The sequence below is a fragment of the Lissotriton helveticus genome, chromosome 5_1, assembly GCF_964261635.1.
Source record: "Lissotriton helveticus chromosome 5_1, aLisHel1.1, whole genome shotgun sequence".
Taxonomy (NCBI): Eukaryota; Metazoa; Chordata; class Amphibia; order Caudata; family Salamandridae; genus Lissotriton; species Lissotriton helveticus.
This window is the reverse complement of record NC_136065.1, coordinates 1,937,423,899-1,937,444,436: the sequence shown is the minus strand read 5'-3', so window position 1 is coordinate 1,937,444,436 and position 20,538 is coordinate 1,937,423,899. Positions and strand designations below refer to the sequence as shown.

Sequence of the window (20,538 nt, the reverse complement as noted above, 5' to 3'; positions counted from 1 at the left end):
TCACTATGAGTGTTCATGACCCACATCAGAAATAAAAACATGCATTTGTAGTGGCTACACACAGATAACATCTGATATGTGACAGCCTTGTATGGTACAGGTATGGACAACTCTTGAAGCATTTTTCCTATGCACTCCGTATATATTATTATCTGCAAACCCGTGGGTATCAATTTCACACACTTTTGTTCTATGTTGTGTACAACGAATAACTGGTTCAACATCAAGCTCATGTCATGTACAATGTTTGTATGGTTCTGCCTAAAACAAAAAAAGTTAATAAACAGATTTCAACAAAAAAAGAAAGACATAATCTGTTATAGAGCTGCTTCTCTTTTCTGTGTAAATACTGCCTGGGTGACCCCTTCTTCCATCTAGGACAGGCAGATTTATCAAAAGTTTTCACTTCAGAAAAAAGCATCCCCGCCTTGCCACGTCTGTAGTTACCCAAATTAATAGATTTAAAGCCCCTGGGGGATGGGGAGCATCTACATCAGATTTCGGAGGAGGGTAGATTGGATACAGGCTGTGGCTAGGGCATCATTTACTGCGCCCCTAAAGAAACAAGACCAATATCATGCCGAAAAACAGAGCTGTGTTTTTAGTGAAAGAAAGTAAAGTGTCAGTGGGCCATTAGTAATGTTTTTGCCCCCCACTTTAAGTGTGAAAGTGGGGGGGTGGCGAGATCCAAAGCCCCTCGAAGTCTCTCTCACTGTGGGTAGTTTTACACTTTTATGAAGACCAGACTGCACATAGAATGCTTGTTATCATGTATTCAATTGAATTTTTAGGAGGGATAAATAAACGTATCTGCAATTTTGAATTGTTAAATATTTTCAAAGCTGCTGATTATACTCGGTAGGACAAATGGACCCGTTTTCTGTCTGTCCTAGTCTGATATGCTTGGTTATACACGTGTTTACAATACAAGTCTCAGACTGGGTTGTGGTATGCTCGTGTAATGCTCCTTGAGTTATTGTTCCAGCGTAAGTGGCTGTGTTCGAGCCAGTATATTTTCATATTTTTACAGACTGACTCAACTCTTGCAGATACCTTTTGTAAGTTTATTCGCTATCCAAGGAATAGCCCTCTAATGTCTACCTTCCATCCCTATATTAGGAGTTTATCACTGTGCGTGTACAGGACCCGCGGGTACAGAATGAAGGATCATGGAACTCTTACTTGGATTATAAAATATTCCTCCATGTAAGTAACAAATGCTATGCCGGTCTATATCCCTCTGAGACCACTGCCCCAAGGAGTCTGGGGGCAGAGGTGTGCACTAGGATGGTGAAGTGTAAGAAAATGGAAGATAGGAGGGGAAGGGAGGGTCAGAACAAGACTGTGTCAGAAGCCGAGGGTGTAAAGTCAAGACACAGCAGTGGTCATATCCAGAGGTACAGGGCAAGGCAGTGGTGTGGATGTAGCGGATAATGCGCTGATCGCAGCTTGGGGTGCACAGGACAAGACTGTCAGCAGCTGAGAGGTACACGATGAAGCAACTGGGTGCTCATCGAGGTAGCACCATCATCTGAGAGCCACATCTTGAGGCGGTGTCTGCAGGTTAGACATTAGGAAGGGTACTGAGGCAGGAAATGTGAGCGAGGAGGTGCTGATGACAACTCTGTGGCAGTACCCTGAGCATCACTGGGGTGATCTTGTCGGCATTCTCTGGTATTATTGATAGTGATATAATATCAGCTGTTGGTGGCCAAAGACTATGAGCAGGGTTGTGAGACCAGATGATCCAAGTAGCTGGGAAACCTGAACCAAACAATTGTCTGCAGCATGTGGGGTACATGAGTAGATGCATTTTGGCAGGGATACAGATTGATGCAGTGTTGGCAGTCCAGGAGAGTGCAAGACAGGGCAGGATAAACATCAACAGGCATAGTATAACATACAATCAACAGATGAGAGCAGAGGTGAAGAAAAGTACACAGTAATGTTGGTAAATTTGGAGGGGAAAGGCAACGTTGGTATACGTGGAGGGGATACAGTACTAGGCAATGCTGACAGCATCTGAAGGGATTGTGACAACACTCACTGATTTGCATAATGGTGTTTTTTGCTGAAGTGCACACTGCACAAAAAAATACACACAATAACAGCCAGTGGAAGAGATTAGCTCAAACGTCCACTGGTCATCATTTTGGTTTCCTCAGTAACTAAAGTAAAAACATCACAGGACAATGCAGTGTCAGCAGCTGGATGAGCAGATGATACGGATTTGTTGGCACTCCTTTGGCACATGATTATACAGTGCCAGTCTCAGAAAAGGTCATGAAACGAAGATGTGTCTGATACAGTGTCAGCAGTTGAACACCCTGTCAGGAGGGGAGGTGGGGTACAGTATAAAACTTAGAATAAGGGGGGTCCGTCTCAGCAGTGGTGAAGCACATATGAGTTGTCATTTATCATTTCCGTTGTGTACAAACTACACCTACACACTACACATAAAGAGCAAAAGACACATGGATACAGAGTATATGTTACAAGGATGAATCCAGAGAAAACAAACTAACCCTGATACACGTGTTTCAGACCAACAGCAAGGCATTCACTGCCAAGACTTCCTGTGTCCGGCGGCGTTACCGAGAGTTTGTGTGGTTGAGGAAGCAGCTGCAGAAAAATGCAGGTTTAGTGTAAGTGATCCTCTCTACTTGATTTCTTGTTTGCATGCTGAATTGATCACGGGGATTGTGGCAGGTAGGGGGTTGCATCTATTTCTTTCTAATTCTTGCATTCTTCAATTTGTTTTTGCTTTCACTTCAGCCCAGCTAGGATGTTTTTCTCGTTAGTATTGGGATTTTTCTGTTGTCTGGCCTCACCCATTTACTCTCCTGTTTGCCTTTAGGCCAGTGCCGCCGCTTCCAGGAAAAGGCACCTTCTTCTTGGGGAACAATGAGGACTTTATCGAGAAGCGCCGCCAGGGCCTCCAACAGTTCTTGGAACAGTGAGTTACCCGATTCCAGTTAATTTTTTAAAAGGGCACCTGGGCAGGAGACGTGGGCTACTGACTGAATGTTCAACTGTGGAGACAGCCAGGATGCCTTACTTATACAACTATAGTCTCCCACTTGAACGCAAATAGTATGATTCTTCGTAAATCTGTATTTCCATTTAAATCACTGTTATGTTGTACTTTTATTTACTTCTTGTGTGTTGCTTTAAGGCTCGTGTTAGAACGAGCTATCTTGTAGAATGTAATGTATGAATAGATTCGTATTCCATGTGGGGACAGTTGTAGCCTGCCTGAGCGACTGAACAGCTGTGCTGCCTGACTCCACCTGTTTTACCCTGTACTTGGAATAAACTCCTTTGGAAAGGAAACCTGCCTTCTTTGATACTTTACAATTGGCGACGATTGGATGGGATTTGGCACCTTAAAGCCTACAACCTCGTGGAAATTTTTTTTTTCACCATCAAAAAAAAAAAAAAAAAGGGGAAGCATAATCTATTGTTTCTCCCTTCATCCGAATCATCGAAGTGTCGGGACATCCAAGGAACTGTAAGTTTGTTTATCGTTTGTTGTGGCTGGGACTTACTTGGCTTGGAACTTCCATTGGTTGCGCATGCCGGCATCTTTCAATCGGGAGCCGAATTCTTAACAGTCTCCTGACGCGCGACCACTGCTTGCCATACGTCACTCACGCATTCTCCTTGACCGCGTGATGACATAATCACGCCAGATCACGCTGCGTGACCCTACGTGGCGGCCATCTTGAATTGGTCGGGGAATTTTTAGCGTTTCCTCCACCGAGACGCAAGGAAAATTTACCACAATAACAAAACGAAAACGAACTTTGACGAAGCGATGCTGAGCTTTTGACGAGTAATTGTGGACAAATTACTTCATTTGAAGAGGGTAAAAGTAAACAGGTGAGATTGTCAGGGCACTCGTTTTGTATTAATAACAAAATATATTTATTGCAAAATAGGGTATTTTTGATTAAACCCTTTCACATACTCTATAAGTACTATATATATAAGTACTATATTTATGGATTCTGGGGATCAAACCCAAAGTGAAAGTGAAGAGGTAATGGCTCAACAAAGTTTTGTTATTAGCCCCCCACAACCTTTTTGGGCTACTGGTTCACAACCAGACATGAAGTGGGTGGAATGGAAGGAGTATTTTAATAATTACATCTGTGCAATTGATGAAAATACTAAAATGAAACCAGAACAAAAGAAAAGAATACTTTTACATTCTCTGGGTCCTAAAGGATTAAAGACATATTCACGTATGCAGAAGTTAGCTGATGCTGATTCAAGTGAATTTGACAATGCCATTGCAGATATGGACAGGTATTTTGCGCCTAAAGTATGCATAGGTGTAGTAAGACACAAATTTTTCCAAAGAAAACAGAAGAAGGATGAATTAGTGGATGAATGGGTTGATGACCTTAAAAAACTTGCAATTGACTGTAAGTTCAGAGACTTACATGATGAACTTATTCGAGATCAGCTGGTTATGCACAATGAAAATTCTCCAATTCAAGACCGCCTATGGGTGAATGGCGACGCACCTCTTGATGATGTACTTGCAATAATGAGGAAATCGGAAATGTCGGGGAGATGTGCCACAATTGTTAAAGATACCACTAAAGATTTGGACAAGGCATCATCTGCTGTTTTCAAAATCCAAGGAACACCTAAATATCAGAATAAGCAAATTCCGAATAGAAATTTTGGTCAATCCTTCAAGGGTCAAGGGATGGACAATAAGATGGAGGATAAAAGGTGTTACCGGTGTGGCAGCAAAGAACATATGGCTTACTACAAATCGTGCCCTGCCCTACGGAAAAAGTGTAGTATTTGTGGTCTTATTGGCCATTTTAGCAAAATGTGCCGTAGGCGCACTAATGTCAAATGCATTTGGAATGAGGACGAGTGCGTGAACGAGAGTAGTGAGGATGAGGAGAGTTGTGTAAAAAATGTAAGAGGAAATTACATGTTAAACATTACTGAGGAAGGTAACTACATGTTGAACATTACTGATGAAGCTATGGAGGGCAAACCTATATGTGAAGTCTCTTTTGGTGGTATAAAAGTTAAAGTGTATGCAGATTCAGGGTCTCCATATACAATTATCAACGAAGAGATATGGAAAAAGAACTTCACACAGAAAATAGGGAATAAGTTAAATGCCTCAGATGTTAACCCGGTGAGTTATACAGGAGGTAAGATTGACCTTTTGGGTTTTAGATGGCTCACTTTCATTTTTAAAGGTAGGGTGACAAGGGGCAAGTTATACATATCTAAAAAAGGACCTTCTGTCCTGGGGTGGTATGACCAAAAGAATCTCCATATCATTTTAGATCCTAATAGCAAAGAAAAGGTACTAGTGGTAGATGAGAGTAGCAAATTGGAGGATATAGTGAAGAGAAAATTCTCCAGTGTGGTGAGTGGACAGTTAGGCAAACTTAAGGGTTTTGAGCATAGAATCGTGCTCAAAGGGAATGCACAACCCAAAGTGCATAAGGTTAGACCTATTCCCTTATTAATAAGAGACGAAGTAAAGAAAGAAATTCAGGGCCTATTAGCCAAAGGTGTTATCGAGGAAGTGAACTCATCGGAGTGGATTAGTCCAGTAGTAGTAGCAAGAAAATCTAATGGTAAAATCCGTTTGTGTATTGATTTACGCCACCTTAATCAGAATATTGTGATTGAACGTTTTCCCTTGCCGAAAATTAACGAGATGGTTTCCTCCTTGAGGGGAGCGACCTGGTTTTCCACAGTAGACCTTTCCGCTGCCTACCACCAAGTAGTTTTGGAACCTGAGTCTAGGCATCTAACAGCCTTCATTACACCATTTGGCTGTTTTCAATTTATTAGGATGCCATTCGGCCTTGCATCGGCTGCTGCAGTGTTCCAACGCTTAATGCACAAGTTATTTGGTGATATGGTTGGCATTTGTTTCTTTCAGGACGATGTTCTGATTGCAGGCAATGACAAGGAAGATCATGACAAGAAACTGTGGAAAGTTTTTAACACACTTACTTCAGCTGGGTTGACAGTTGAGCTGTCTAAATGCAAGTTTGGCGAAAGGAGTGTTTCATATCTGGGCCATATAATTAGTGAGGAGGGTGTCAGACCAAAAACTTCACTGATAGAAAGTATTGTTAACTCACCTGCACCTGATTCTAAAGAAGAGATTAAATCCTTTTTAGGTATGGCTGAGTATTGCGCCAAGTTCATTAAGAACTTCGCTTCTAAAGTATATAACATCAGGTCCTTGCTGAAGAAAAATGTGAAATTTGAATGGTCTAGAGAATGTGAGAAAGAGTTTACTGAAATCAAATGGGAGTTGCAGAAAGTGAATGCTTTATCTAGTTTTGACCCTAATTTGGACTGTTGCCTGACTACTGATGCAAGCGATAAAGGGTTGGGCGCAGTGTTGTCACAAGTGGATGACAAAGGTAAAGACAGAATCATCTTATTTGCATCCAGGGCCTTGTCACCAGCTGAAAGCAGATACCCTATAATTGAGAGGGAAGCCTTGGCTTGCGCCTGGGCTTTGGAACACTTTCGTGCATTTGTTTGGGGGAAAATGGTTCACATCAGGACGGATCATAAACCGTTAGTACACATTTTATCCACTGATGGCACTGCTACTGCTTCTGCTAGGTTGGCGAGAATTTCTATGCGCATGAAAGAATACATTTACAATATCACATTCGTACCGGGGAAAGACAATGTTGTTGCTGACTGTCTGTCAAGACTTCCTTCCCCTCTGGAAGAATGCGTTGACGATCCCTGGGGGAACATTAGTGTGGCGTTTATACATGATTCTGGGTTCCCAGCAATTAGCAGGGAGGATTGGATAAGAGAACATAATGCAGATAAGGTATTAATAGAAGTCTCAAAATTCATTTGTCAAGGTTGGCCAAAAGAAAAGTTGTTATCTGGCTCTGTGAAGTTGTTCTGGGAGATACGATCTGAGTTATCTATGGAGAAGGAAGTTTTATTGAGAGGAGATAGAATTGTCCCACCTTCTGGGTTGAGAAGAAATATCCTACAGTTATGTCACGAAGGACATTTCGGTATAGTAAGGACTAAGTTGGCGGTAAAAAGTTTGTTTTGGTGGCCCAAGATTGACAGTGAGATAGAAAATTTTGTCAGAAGTTGCCCTGTTTGCAGTTCTGCAGACAAATCTCTGAGGACTTTGAGACCAGCTATGAGTGACGGACTCATTCCTAGCATGCCTTGGGAAACCATTGCTGTAGACATATTTGGTCCGGTAGGAGACCCGAAGGAATATGGGTTAGTTGCTATTGATCTGTTTACCAAGTGGCCTGTGGTTAAGTTCGTGGACAAAGTAGATACTCTAGCCGTGTTGAAATTTTTAGATAAGATTTTTGTAACGGAAGGTTTACCGGTTAATATCTTGACAGACAATGGTGTACAATTCATGTCTAGAATTGCGAAAGATTATTTTGTGAAATGTGGTATTACACACAAAACGACCTCATTGTATAATCCCAGCGGGAATGGAACTGTTGAACGCTTCAACAGGGTGATTAAAGGTATTTTACAAGCTGCAAATTACAAGGGACTAGATTGGAAAGTAGAAATACAGAAAGCTGTCTGGTCTTACAAAGTGACTTTGAATAATTGCACAGGAGTTTCTCCCTTTGTAATGATGAGAGGCAGGTTACCCAGGGGTAAGGTTAATCCTAGCTGGTTATTTAAAGACAGTGTACAACAGTGGTCACCGGTTGAAGTCAAAAGGAATTTAGAATTGGTACATGACAAGAGTAAGACTTACTATGATCAGCGCCATAGTGTGAAAGATGTCATTGTAAAGACTGGAGATTGGGTCAGGATTAAAAAACCTTACAAGGTTTTGAAAGGGGAGAATAAATTTGATTCGCCTAAACAGGTTCTCGAAATTCTTAGGAATTCAGTCAGGTTAAGTGATGGCAAAGTATGGAATTTGAAAGATGTAGCTTTAGATATTGTTCAAAATCATGGGGAGAGTGAGGTAGTGAAGGACAAACATACTGACTTTGATTGGGTGGAAGATTATTTTCAAGGCAGCGAATTGCAGTCCCATCTTTCACCTAGTGTTTCCCTTCCTCAATTAAGAGAGGGAGAGGTGGTAACTGGTTCTCCAGTTTCTCCTGGATGTCAAGTCAATGAATCTTTGCATGAACCTTGTAATGCTGAACAAGGACCCAGCTCTATTAACACCAGTTGTGTGTATGAAAATAGTGTTAATAGTGATGTAGTTGAAACACCTACATTACCTGCTGTTAAAGTTTCCAATAGGACGCGTATATTGCCATATTGGTTAAAGGACTACGTTAAGTAATTTATTAAGAATTAATTCAATTTTCTTTTCCTTTATTTTGTTGTTTTCCTTCTTTGGAACTCTTTGATTATTATTGTATGGGGGGGGGATGTGTTATGTTGTACTTTTATTTACTTCTTGTGTGTTGCTTTAAGGCTCGTGTTAGAACGAGCTATCTTGTAGAATGTAATGTATGAATAGATTCGTATTCCATGTTTACAATCACCTCCCTTCTGTAACAAAATTAAACCCGTTAGAGACAAGATAACTTCAATTAAGCATATGTAAATGTTGCAGAACTCGATTCACTCATAAAGCAGAATCAGCACGATCTCCTTGCACCTGGGAGTTATGGCATTCTCTGCTTTGTGTTACTGAGTGACTGCCCTTTGTGACTTGTTCGAGATGGTATTTTTGATATTCTTAATTGAGGTAATTTAATTATTTCATAACATTTATTTTGTGATATAACTTCAGCTTACATTGAACAAGTTAAATTCATGAAGTCAGAGGCATACATACCCTCAAAGCAAACGTTCTGTAACTTTATTATTAACTTTATTAAATATTAAATAAAACAGCTTTTAAACTTTTGGATAAAATTGGTACATTTAGGGAAATTAGTGTACAATTTTAAAGTTTAAAACTTACTCCATATGAAACTAGTTACCTGCAATAATGGTTTTGTAGCTTGCAACTCTTCTAGATTCACATGCTTTCCGCAAATCTGCCTTATTCTGGTTGAGTCTGGTGGTGTTTGTTCTCAAAACGTTTCTATTGTGAGCGGGCATTGACATAGGCTGAGCCAGAGTATAATGTAAACCGTAAGCTCACAACACCTCAGTGCATACCCGCCATCTTAGATTTGTTTTTTACGATGGGGAGCTGGGAGAGTTGCATGTGAATTTAGAAGAGTTTAAGATGAAAATGTTTTTTACAGGTAACCAACTGGTTTAATTTGCAGCATGAAATCTCTTCTAAATCTACGTTCTTCACAGACTATTTAGCTGTATTACCTTCTTTGTAAAAGAGGGTTAGAAGAGGTACTGGATGCATATACATTTCTCAGTACTGCTTCATGTGACTTTAGGTATACACAAGTGTTTCGTGAAAGTGTGTTCAGAGTATCATGTTTCTAAACTACAATTGTTTTGCATAGAGACATTCACCATAAAGGCTTGAGTAGCTTCTCCAACATTGGATCTTTTTTGTATTCACGTGCTTGGATCATTCCCCATCGTCAGGCTGGGAATCTCGGTACTTTAAAATAGCAGTATACAGTGTAAAATATATAACAAACAGTATGTCGTTTCAAATGTCCATTGGCCTGAAAGTACATACTTTATTTAGTAGCACATCCACCTCATCTGAAAGAACCCAAACTTCAGTCAGTGAGGTGGAAGCTTAAGCACTTCTACTCCCCTCGAGGCCACCATAGCTAAAACTTCTTCCACGCGTCATGTGTGAGGAAGTCCTCTATCAGAGTTCTGCTCTAACCTTTTAGTGAACCTGAAATTGTGTCCATTTTGGTCTGCATTGGATTTGAACCAGCCCTATCTTCAGTACTAGTGTACTGTGAGTTGTGTTTAGAGAAGATTGTTACAATCTCTGGATCAGGGAGACCTTTTGGTCTGACAGGCAACAGTAACCATGGCTGACATAAAGAAGAGATCTCTGTTTTTTAAAACCTGTTCATCTTCTGGCAGCAATTCAGTTTACAGTGTTGACCCACACTCTCTGCGGATTTATTGTCTTTATCCTAAGCATAAGTTAGCAGAATACAAGATCTGTAAGTCTTTCTCCACAGAGACTCTTAAGGATGTAGAAAGGAGGTTGGAATTATTTCTTATTAATAAAGAGAATATTCCTCCTTCTAAAGGAGAGGCACCGTTTTCAGGGGAAGATTCTGTGAAACGTGCCCCCCCAAGTGCTTCCATGAAAGCAGTGCACAAGAGTAGACTGTTACATTTTCCTAAGCAAGATCTATTTGGTACAATGCTTGCAGCCACTTCTTCTGCCGATAAACCAGAATGTATGTGCTACAGAGATTCACCTGTGACAAAAAAGAAGAGATCTTCAAAAGAAACCTTGTTGTTGACATTAAGGATCTTAGCTCCTTCGTCGGCGATGAAGATACTGTCGGCGATGACACCATCGTCTACGTCGAGCATTCCGTCTACGGCGATAAGACCATCGGCGACGACCACAACGGTGTCCTTACCGTCGACGACCATACAGTTGATGACTATGAACATACTGTCAATGGCATCACTGTTGGGAACCACCAAGTCAATAATGTGGTTGAAAACTTTTTTTCACCTTTAAGGATAACGGATGTGCCTCCAATACAATTATTGCAGTCAGATCAAGAAGTAGAGGCTAGTGATTATGCCCACTTGTAATGTTAAAGCTCCCTCGAGCAGTTGGCTGACGAGCCTGGGACCCCGCACCTGCGCGCCTGAGTGGTACTAAACCTGGCAATATTTGGCAGCCACCGGCAACCCCAGAACACGGCCTAATCCCTGCTGATGAGGGGTAAATACCCCGAAACACGTGTCCAGGGATGGCGAAGATAGCAGAGAATTGAAAGAAGATGCATCGCGGAACACGAACTACACTTACCACAGTCCTTAGGGGCGATCCCGCTGGTGTGTGAGTAGTGTGCGACCCCACCCCCAATTGTAATGTTAAAGATCCCTCGAGCAGTTGGCTGACGAGCCTGGGACCCCGCGCCTGCGCGCCTGAGTGGTACTAAACCTGGCAATATTTGTCAGCCACCGGCAACCCCAGAACACGGCCTAATCCCTGCTGATATGGGGTAAATACCCCGAAACACGTGTCCAGGGATGGCGAAGATAGCGAAGATAGCAGAGAATCGAAAGGAGATGCATCGCGGAACACGAACTACACTTACCACAGTCCTTTGGGGCGATCCCGCTGGTGTGTGAGTAGTGTGCGACCCCACCCCCAATTGTAATGATTATGCATCAATGACAGCTTACATCCCACCGCAGTTGGCTGTGAGATAAATCCCAGGTTTTTAAGAGGACGCAGTGGATGATGAGGAGTCCTTCAGGGAATATGTGTGTCAACAGAAGTACAAGTCTGAAAGTACTTGAATGGATTTAAGGCAGAATCCACTTAAATATTACGGAGAGCCAGATGTGGTCCAAGTCCCAATTGCCATGATATCAAGGTTGCAACAAATGATGGATACTTTTCCTAAACTAATGCTGCAGCAGCCCTCTAATAAGCCTAACATGGGATTACCTGCTGCTCCCATCCTCCTGCCTCCTCAACCTGTTCCTTTACCAGTTTAACCTCACAGGCTGCCATCACTGCTACCCCCTCCAACGCCAAAAGATCGGTCCATGGAGAAGACATGGATGATATTTACTCTGATGGTTCTACCTATTCTGATGTAATAGGAAAGGAAGGTGAGCTACCACCAGACGGTGATGGAAGGAATGATGATGGTCGAGATGTTATTGTCCCAAGTGGAATCGATGGCTCAATTCCACTAGATGCTACAGATGATATCTCTGAATTTCTTTTGTTGATTGAAAGAGCAGCGAGAAATTCAACCTACTAATGACCTTTGTAGATCACCCATATTTTCTAAATGAATTTAAAGAGCAACCTTGGAAATTCGTTAATTCCATACCTATTCTTGATTGTGTCTGATCAGGAGGTCTGAAATTAATGAAGACACCTGCTACCGTTTCAGCTGTGATACCTCTTCTGGAAAAGAGATACCGAGCCCCGGATTCAGTTCTGGCTTGCCTCACTGGTCAGACTAGACTGGATTCAGTTATTGCTTCAGCACCTCAGAGAAGAACCAAGACTCCAATAACACCAGCATCTCGTCCGCCACACAAGGATAGCAAATGTATTGACAATCTGGCTATGAGAATTTCCTCTATGACAGCAACCTCAATAAAGACGGCCAATGCCCTGGTGATTCTAGGTTGTTAGGATTTGCCATATGTGGTATGACATAGCTCCATTACTGGATCTTATCCTTGAGGATAAGAGACAAATGTCAAGAACTATCCTAACGGCAGGAGAACTAACCTTTTCTTTAGTTATTTATGCAGCAATGTATGCTCCAAATACAGGTTTTTGCTAGTTGGCAGCAGAGATTGTACTAAGGAGGCAAGGCTGGTTAAAATCCACAGACTTCCGTACTAATGTCCTATCTAAAATCTTAGATATGGCTTTTGATGGGCTAACTCTTTTGGTAAACATGTTTATGAAGTTCTGAAAGGCCTTAAAACCAACACGGATACAGCAAAGGTGTTAGGGCTGACACAGTGTCGCATATTTGGGACTTCTACTTTTCATGGCTCACGGAGATAACAATGAAAGTCAAGGACACCCTTATTATCCTCAAAGACAGTCTGGATAGGATCAAGGATACTCCTTTAATTTAAACAAAAGGCAAACTTATGGGAAGTCTGCAGAAAAGAAGAGGGATTCCTCACAAGGTTCCTCACAAGTACGAACCAATGATAATCAGAAAAGACCCTGACTCCCAGCTCGTCCCCCCTTTTTTGTCTAGTCCTCAGAAGCTGGGGAGAAAAGGGAGGGTGTCCCTTTTTGCTCCTACATGGAAGAATATAATATCAGACAAATGGGTGTTACAAATTGTCCAGTCAGGCCCTATATTGGAGTTCTTCCAGATTGCATCACCGTATATAAACAAAATTCCGAGAGTGCTCCGCATTTTTGCAGCCTTGGAATTTCTACATGTTTTCATCCTCCTGTAAAGCGGAGAAAAGCACCCGCCCTGAGTTCTACAGTTAATATACATATATACATATATATACATATTCACTGAAAAAACCATAGGTTTCAGGCCTTATATAGTTAGGAATTAGCATTTAAAAAACCTTTAAAATTCACTCAAAAAACTATACGTTTTAGGGGTGTTATAGTTAGCTGGACATTTCACTCATACAAAACCATTGAAATTGCTCCTATATAGTTAAGTGTACTAACTATATTTCGCGCACCCACAATCCACTGCTGATGATGTCCCATATTACATCATTCATGACATGGTCAGTGACATCACTGATGACATCTCAAATGACATCACTGATGACATCACTGATGACATCATCCAGTGAATGTGGTTTGCTTCGTTATTTAAATATGCATTATATATATAGCAATTTGCATTGAAGAATGTGTGGATATATAAAAATAAATATTTGGATGGAGGATTTAGTAGCAGTGTAATTGACTGTTTACTTGACCAATTTATAGTGTCTCCCTAAATATAGTGGTTAGTGACTAAACTGTTTGAATATCTGTATCACTTTGTCAGTTGTTGTGTAAACTGGTTCTCCAGTTGGTTACTAGCTATGTGAAAGTCTGTATTAGTTATTGATTAGTTAACTGAGTATTTGTATGGGAGAGTGAATGTGTGTGTGGTTCGGTGGGGGGTGTGTGACTGCCCAAAGATGTGTGAATAGTTGATTCACTAGATATATGAAGTTAAAACTACATGTTCTAACAGTTGTTTGGGTGAGTGAATATCTTTATGGGTGTGGTGATGAGCAAATATATTTCTCAATGGTTAAATGTCCAACAAACTAGAAAAATAAAAGGCAGTGTATGTGTCAGTTGTTGTATATTAATAAGTATACATAAGACTCAATGATTGTGTGAGTGACTGTATGGATAACTTTATACTTGTAATAATGATTTTATAATTCACTAAGTATGACTTACTATCTAAATGAATAGATTAAGTTGTGTTTGTATAAGTGTGTAGCTAAGTAAATATGTAAGTATGATCCATTGTTTGCATACGTGAGTAGGATGACTTCATATGTGAATAGGATGTGTGCTGGTGTGTAATGTCGATTTAGGTGTATAAGTATTTTTGATAGTGTTCTATTGTTCATTGACAGCATGTATGAGTGAATCTACAGGTAAGTGATTAGATGTGTGTATACATCTAAAATCACTGAGTGGGTTTTTAGATACTTGTATTGCTGTAACAATGGATTCAAATATGATACTCTTTATTTTACAAAGAGTGATGAAAGATTTTACTAGTACATGAAAATGTGTATGTGATTGTCACGTGGATGATGTCATTTGAGATGTCATCAGTGATGTCACTGACCATGTCATGAATGATGTAATATGTGACATCATCAGCAGTGGATTGCGGGTGCGCGAAATATAGTTAGTACAACTAACTATATAGGAGCAATTTCAATGGTTTTGTATGAGTGAAATGTCCAGCTAACTATAACACCCCTAAAACTTATAGTTTTTTGAGTGAATGTTAAAGGTTTTTTAAATGCTAATTCCTAACTATATAAGGCCTGAAACCTATGGTTTTTTCAGTGAATTTCAAAGTGAATTACTACTCACTCTCTACTTCTCACTCTCTACTACTCACTCTCTACTACTCTCTCTCTACTACTCACTCTCCACTACTCACTCTCTACTACTCTCTCTCTACTACTCACTCTACTACTCACTCTACAACTCACTCTCTACTACTCTCTCTCTGCTACTCACTCTCTACTACTCACTCTTTACTACTCTCTACTACTCACTTTCTCCTGCTCTCTACTACTCATTCTACTACTTACTCTCTACTACTCACTCTCTACTACTCACTCTCTACTACTCACTCTACTATTCACTCTACTACTTTCTACTACTCACTCTCTGCTACTCTCTCTGCTGCTCTCTACTACTCTCTACTACTCACTCTCTACTCTATTACTCACTCTCTTCTCTCTACCTCTCTACCTCTCTCTACTTCTCTCTCTACTAGTCTCTATCTCTCTACTTCTCTCTCTACTAGTCTCTATCTCTCTACCTCTACCTCTCTACCTCTCTCTACACCCACACATATACACATATATATATATACATATATATGCATATGCATTTATGTATGTGTATATATATATATATACATACATATATAATTTGCATATCTATATAAATACAAATATAAATGCATGCATACATATACATATATGCATACATATGCATGTTATTTACATGAAAGTTTTAAAAACACTAATAAAAGCAAAGCTAAAAAGCCACCTCATTACAAACAGAATGGCTTTAACTTAAACGAGGGCGAGATCTATTGCATTTTCAATGCTTGTTTACTTTGGTTCCATCAAGAAGGCATTCAGATGTGTCACACATTTGCCATAAATTCTGAATGTTAGCACTCTAGCTGCTCATTAGATCACTGTAGTAAAGCTACTGCTCACCAGGGAAGTCTGCTGCTAATCATACTTTCTATGGCAAAATGAACCCCCTCATTTTGTTCCTTTTTAAAAATAAATGTTGGCAGACTTACCACTTTATTCCAATCAAGATGGCTTCTGGTGTGCCATACTTTTGTCATAAGTAAGACTGTTAGCGCTCTAGTTGTTCTTTAGAACACTCTGGGACATTCTGTCATTGGGCTATACTTGGGCTACATCTGGGTGATATTTGGGCTACATTTGGGCTCTTTTGTCTCTGGTGGCCATCTTGGGAGACTGCATGTCAGAATTTTTTAATGAAATAGAAGAGGATTTGGGAAGTCACTCAAAATGTGCCCTAATCTTTCTTTCTGCAGCACTAATCATACTTTCTATGGCAAAATATACCTCCTCATTTTGTTCCTTTTTAAATTAAATGTTTTAAGAGTTACCACTTTATTCCAATCAAGATGGCTTCAGGTGTGCCATACCTTGGTAATAAGTAGGACTGTTAGCACTCTAGTTGTTCTTTAGAACACTCTAGGAGGCTGAGTAGAACACAAAGGAATCAACTGAGAGTCTCTGTCCTTGTTGGATGTACATGTTTTACTGAGAATGTCAGACTTCATGCTCACATGACTGAGAAAGATAATGTGAATTTACAGAAAATATGCTTTCAGTTTAGCTTGTAGATCCCCTTTCAAACCACTGTGGGAAAAGCATGAGATAATAGTTTTCTTTCAAACATGATTCATGATATCCCAGCAGAAAGCTTTTTCACATGGTAAAATCACCTTAGAACACACCACAATTCCTAAAATGAGTACGGTACCATCAACAAATGATTTATAATGTAACTAAAGTCCTAAAACCCTCTATTAACTACAATGCTTTGTAATGAGGTGCTATCATGTATATTGGTCCCAAGATGGCTGCCAACACTTCTTGGATGAAGTGCTGACAGCCAATCAGATCTCACGATGAGATGTGTGGTTAGGCTCCGCCCAAATATATATGTGTTTTTGAAGTTAATTTTCATAAAAACCACTGGAGCAATTTTCACCAAATATAGCAAAGGCACTTCTGCGTACCAGTCCCTACAATTTTGCCAAGTTTCGTGTAATTCCGTTCAGCGGTTCGGGCTGTAGCCATGTCAGAACGTCCTATGGAAATTAACATGGGGAAAACACGTTTTGGGACCCCCCTTTTTTCTCAGCCCCCACTTCACGAATCCCCCAGAAACTTTCAAGGAAGGAGCGCAGCGGTGCTGGCCAAAATTTTGGAAAATTACACGCAAATTCCTCAACCGGCGCCAAAGTTATTCCCAATAGAATGTTGCGGATATCCTATGGTAGCTAGGTCCTAACTATATATACCTACTGGCTATCGCCAGTAGGATATATATATATATATATGTATATGTGTATATATATGTGTGTATATGTGTATATATATGTATATATGTATATATATGTATGTATATATGTGTATATATGTATATATATGTATATATGTATATATATACATATGTATATATATATTAATATATATATATATATATATATATGTATGTATATATATATATATATATATATATATGTATGTATATATATATATATATATATATGTATGTATGTATATGTGCCTCCAACTGGTTTCGGTGCAAAAGAGACCTCCCAAGCACTTTCTCCAGTGCACAGACGCAAAATGAAGTTCCAAGCCCAGTCTTCAGATCATCATTGTTTATTTAATCATAAAGTGCGGGGGTGCAAATCATAGAACATCGAACAGACGCGTTTCGGGCGTGGCCGCCCTTGCTCACTGTTGTATATATATGCTATAAAGAGAATGAGAGAAAAGGCAAGAGAGACTTATGTACTGTCAACATGTCACCTAGCTACTTCAGAGAGGTATTACTGTTTTTCAAACAGAATCCGCAAACTATTTGTAATGTGATGCTGCTGATGATTGAACAAAGCAGAATTTCTCGACCAGCAGCAGTGGTATTTGGATGAAAAGCTAGAGGTTCTTTTGCAAAGAAAATTGAGATGTGTTTTCTAAATCAATCCTCTCAATTCACCCTCATTTATTTAGAGGTTGTCACCTTTGAACTCATCTTTACCAGTCAAACAAGCAACATCCTACCCCATAAACTGGAAAGATATTGCCTTCTCCGTTGATTGCAGTGAAATGACTCGCCAAAAACACTCGATCTCATCCTGCTTCAGAAGAAGGGGAAATCAAACCCCCAATAATACCTTAAGAATTTTCTTTCAAATTATCGATTTCTCCACTTGTGCAGCTGTGAAAGGGGGGTAAACCTAGTTTTGATTTTCAAGTGAAAATAAATAAAACCCAAAAAAATGCTTATCGCCCAGGTGGACCTGGTCAACCATTATATGAGGATTGTGGGCACAAGTGCGTGTTTGCCCGTTATTGCAGGTAACTCTGCAAGACATCTGGTGGTGTCTAATTGTGCCTCACTGGGGCGTTAACTCGCTTGTTATTTCATTATAGCTCTGTGAAAGAAAAAGAATGCACGGAAAGCGGTAAAGAAAAAAACAAGAAACATGCTCACATTGATTTAAAAACAGTTGCAAGGAGAAAGGAATTTGTCAATTCTGCAAAAATGTTACGAGAGCATATTCTGCACTGCATGGTTATGCAGAGGGCCAGCGCACGCATGATAACATTGCGTGGCTGGCCCTCTGGCCGGTGAATGAAGCTAGGGCACAACATGATAGAATCTTATTGCCGCAGGAGTAAACGTGCAGCTGTTACGGCTGTACGGTGCCACATTGTGACATGTGCCCGTACAGCCAATAATATGTCACCAACTTTTTGTTGCCTACCGGCGACCTTTTTCACGGCCAAAAAGGTCAATATCGCAGTCATTGCGCTGTTCAGCTGATTTTGCGCTTATTTTGTGAATCGCAAAATGCTGGAGGGTCTGACTGATGACACTGATTTGTATGTCACATACCCTGGAGGAAGTCTCTCGATCCTAAAATGGCCAATTCTGAGAGTGTCTTTTCCCATGAGTTGCCGTTTATTCCTTCATAAAGGGATTTGACAGTCTTACCCTAGCCAACAATCCTTTTGTGTCAGGAGTGGCTGGTGGTGCAGCCTGTTCCATTCACAGTGCCTTGTAGCTATGTGTTTAATCTAGATAGGAGGACTTTAAGCCATATCTCTCTGGTGGCTTTTTCTCCCAAAAGGAACAGGGTTTTATGAAGTCTTAGGGTGAGGGGCCAGTTTCCCAACCCAACCTCCCGCTACAGGAAGACCTTACTCCACCCTTTCCCTTTAATCCCCCGACTTACCTGCAAAGAATAGTGAGGCAACATTAGAAGGGTGTCCTGTAATGTTGGTGTTACATCTGGCATGCTTGGCAGGGTTTCCCCCTAAGCTTTTGCCTTTAGACCTCATGTTGCTGCTGCATTAGAACCCTATGCACTTTGCCACTACCAACAAGTGCTAAAGGGATTGTGCTCTCTGCTTAAAGCATGGTAATGTTTGCTTATACCCAGTTGGATTATTTAACTTACTTATAAATCCATAGCAAAGTGCACTACATGTGCCCAGGGCCTGTTAATTAAATGCTACTAGGGGGCCTGCAGCACTGATTGTGGCACCCATGTAAGTAACCCTTCAAACATGTTTGAGGCCTGCCATTACAGAGCGTGTGTGTGCTGTTTTAAATAGCCATTTCAACGTGGCAAATAAACCTTTTTCAATACATATAAAATACCTCTAGGGTAGGCCCTGGACAACCCCAGGGCTGGGGGAAGTGTATTTCAAAAGTTGGACATGTACTTGTGCTTTTTTGTGTGCCATGGTAGTGAAAAACTCTTAAATTAGTTTGTCTCTACTGCAAGGCCTATCTTTCTCATAGGATAACATTGGGGTTACCTTATTACATTTTAGAAGTGTAATTTCAAATGGGAAGAGATCACCAGTTTGTCTGGTGTCCCTGGAATCACAATTTAAAATCTTAACTTGTGATGAAGATGGTTTTTAAATTGCAGTACTGAAAATCCCATTTTTAGAAAGTTGTCATTTTCTTGCCTTAGCCAGTTGGTACCTGCAGCCTGTCTCTGATCACATGACTGAGTGTAGTTGGCAGTTTGGCGTTGTGCTTCCTTCCTAGACAGTCACACACAATGGGAGCTTAGGTGTGACTGGATGGACCATCCCTGGTTGGTTGGGAGGGAGAAGCTGGGCTCAGCCTCACTTTTGTACCTGAATAGACTGTGTCCTGTCTCCACACAAAAGTCTGCATACCCCCTGTAATGAGTCTAGAGCCAGGGCCAGGACGGCAGGGTATTTGTGCACTTCATAGGCATGCATCTAAAAGCTTCTTCTGACTTCAAAGGCACTACTGTGTATAAAAGAAGGAACTCGGACACCACCACTTCAGTACACTTCTGGACCTGTGGATACTTTACCAGAAAGACAGACTGCTGTGCTGCTACAAACGCTGCCACTCTAAAGGAACTGCTGCCCTTCTGTGCTGACCTGCTGCCATTTTGCCTGGGGAAGAAGTACTGGACCTGCAACTTCATCTTGTACCCTGGACCCCAGAGTGTTTCAAAGTGCCATTCTGCTGGCCTCCTAAAATGAGCCTCAGGGACATCAAAGGCTTTTCATCAGCTCCTTGACCCATCTTCAGCGCATTCCTGACCACCAAAGGTGTTACTCAGGGCATGAACCCTTAGTGTGGCTCTCAAGCTTGTGACCATGAACGGGCCCCTTTGCACCAAAACCACACCACTCGCACCAAATATCAGCGCAAGCCGCCTTCCAGCCCGTCTCTTCTCACAGCAGCATTGACAGCCCGCGAAGGACCACTAAAGTGAAGCTCTAGCCTGCCCAACTCTGACACCTGGCCTGCTCTTTGCACATTGCCGTCTACCACCCACGAAGCTCTCCTTGCTCCATGTCACCCTCTCCAATGCGAATGGGACTCATGGCACAAAACTTGAGAAGGTTAAACTTCTGCTG

General features: G+C 40.9%; 1 protein-coding gene across 4 annotated transcripts in view; it reads left to right on the top strand.

Annotated features, from left to right (window-relative positions):
* The window catches only part of SNX11 (sorting nexin 11), an 88,925-nt gene that overhangs the window by 19,318 nt on the left and 49,069 nt on the right, over positions 1-20,538 (top strand). For all 4 annotated transcript variants that reach the window (XM_078645561.1, XM_078645558.1, XM_078645559.1 and 1 more), the window contains exons 3-5: positions 1,120-1,206; positions 2,545-2,645; positions 2,858-2,956. In XM_078645561.1, the coding sequence (XP_078501687.1) occupies positions 1,120-1,206; positions 2,545-2,645; positions 2,858-2,956 (287 nt within the window). The remainder of the gene's footprint in view (positions 1-1,119; positions 1,207-2,544; positions 2,646-2,857; positions 2,957-20,538) is intronic.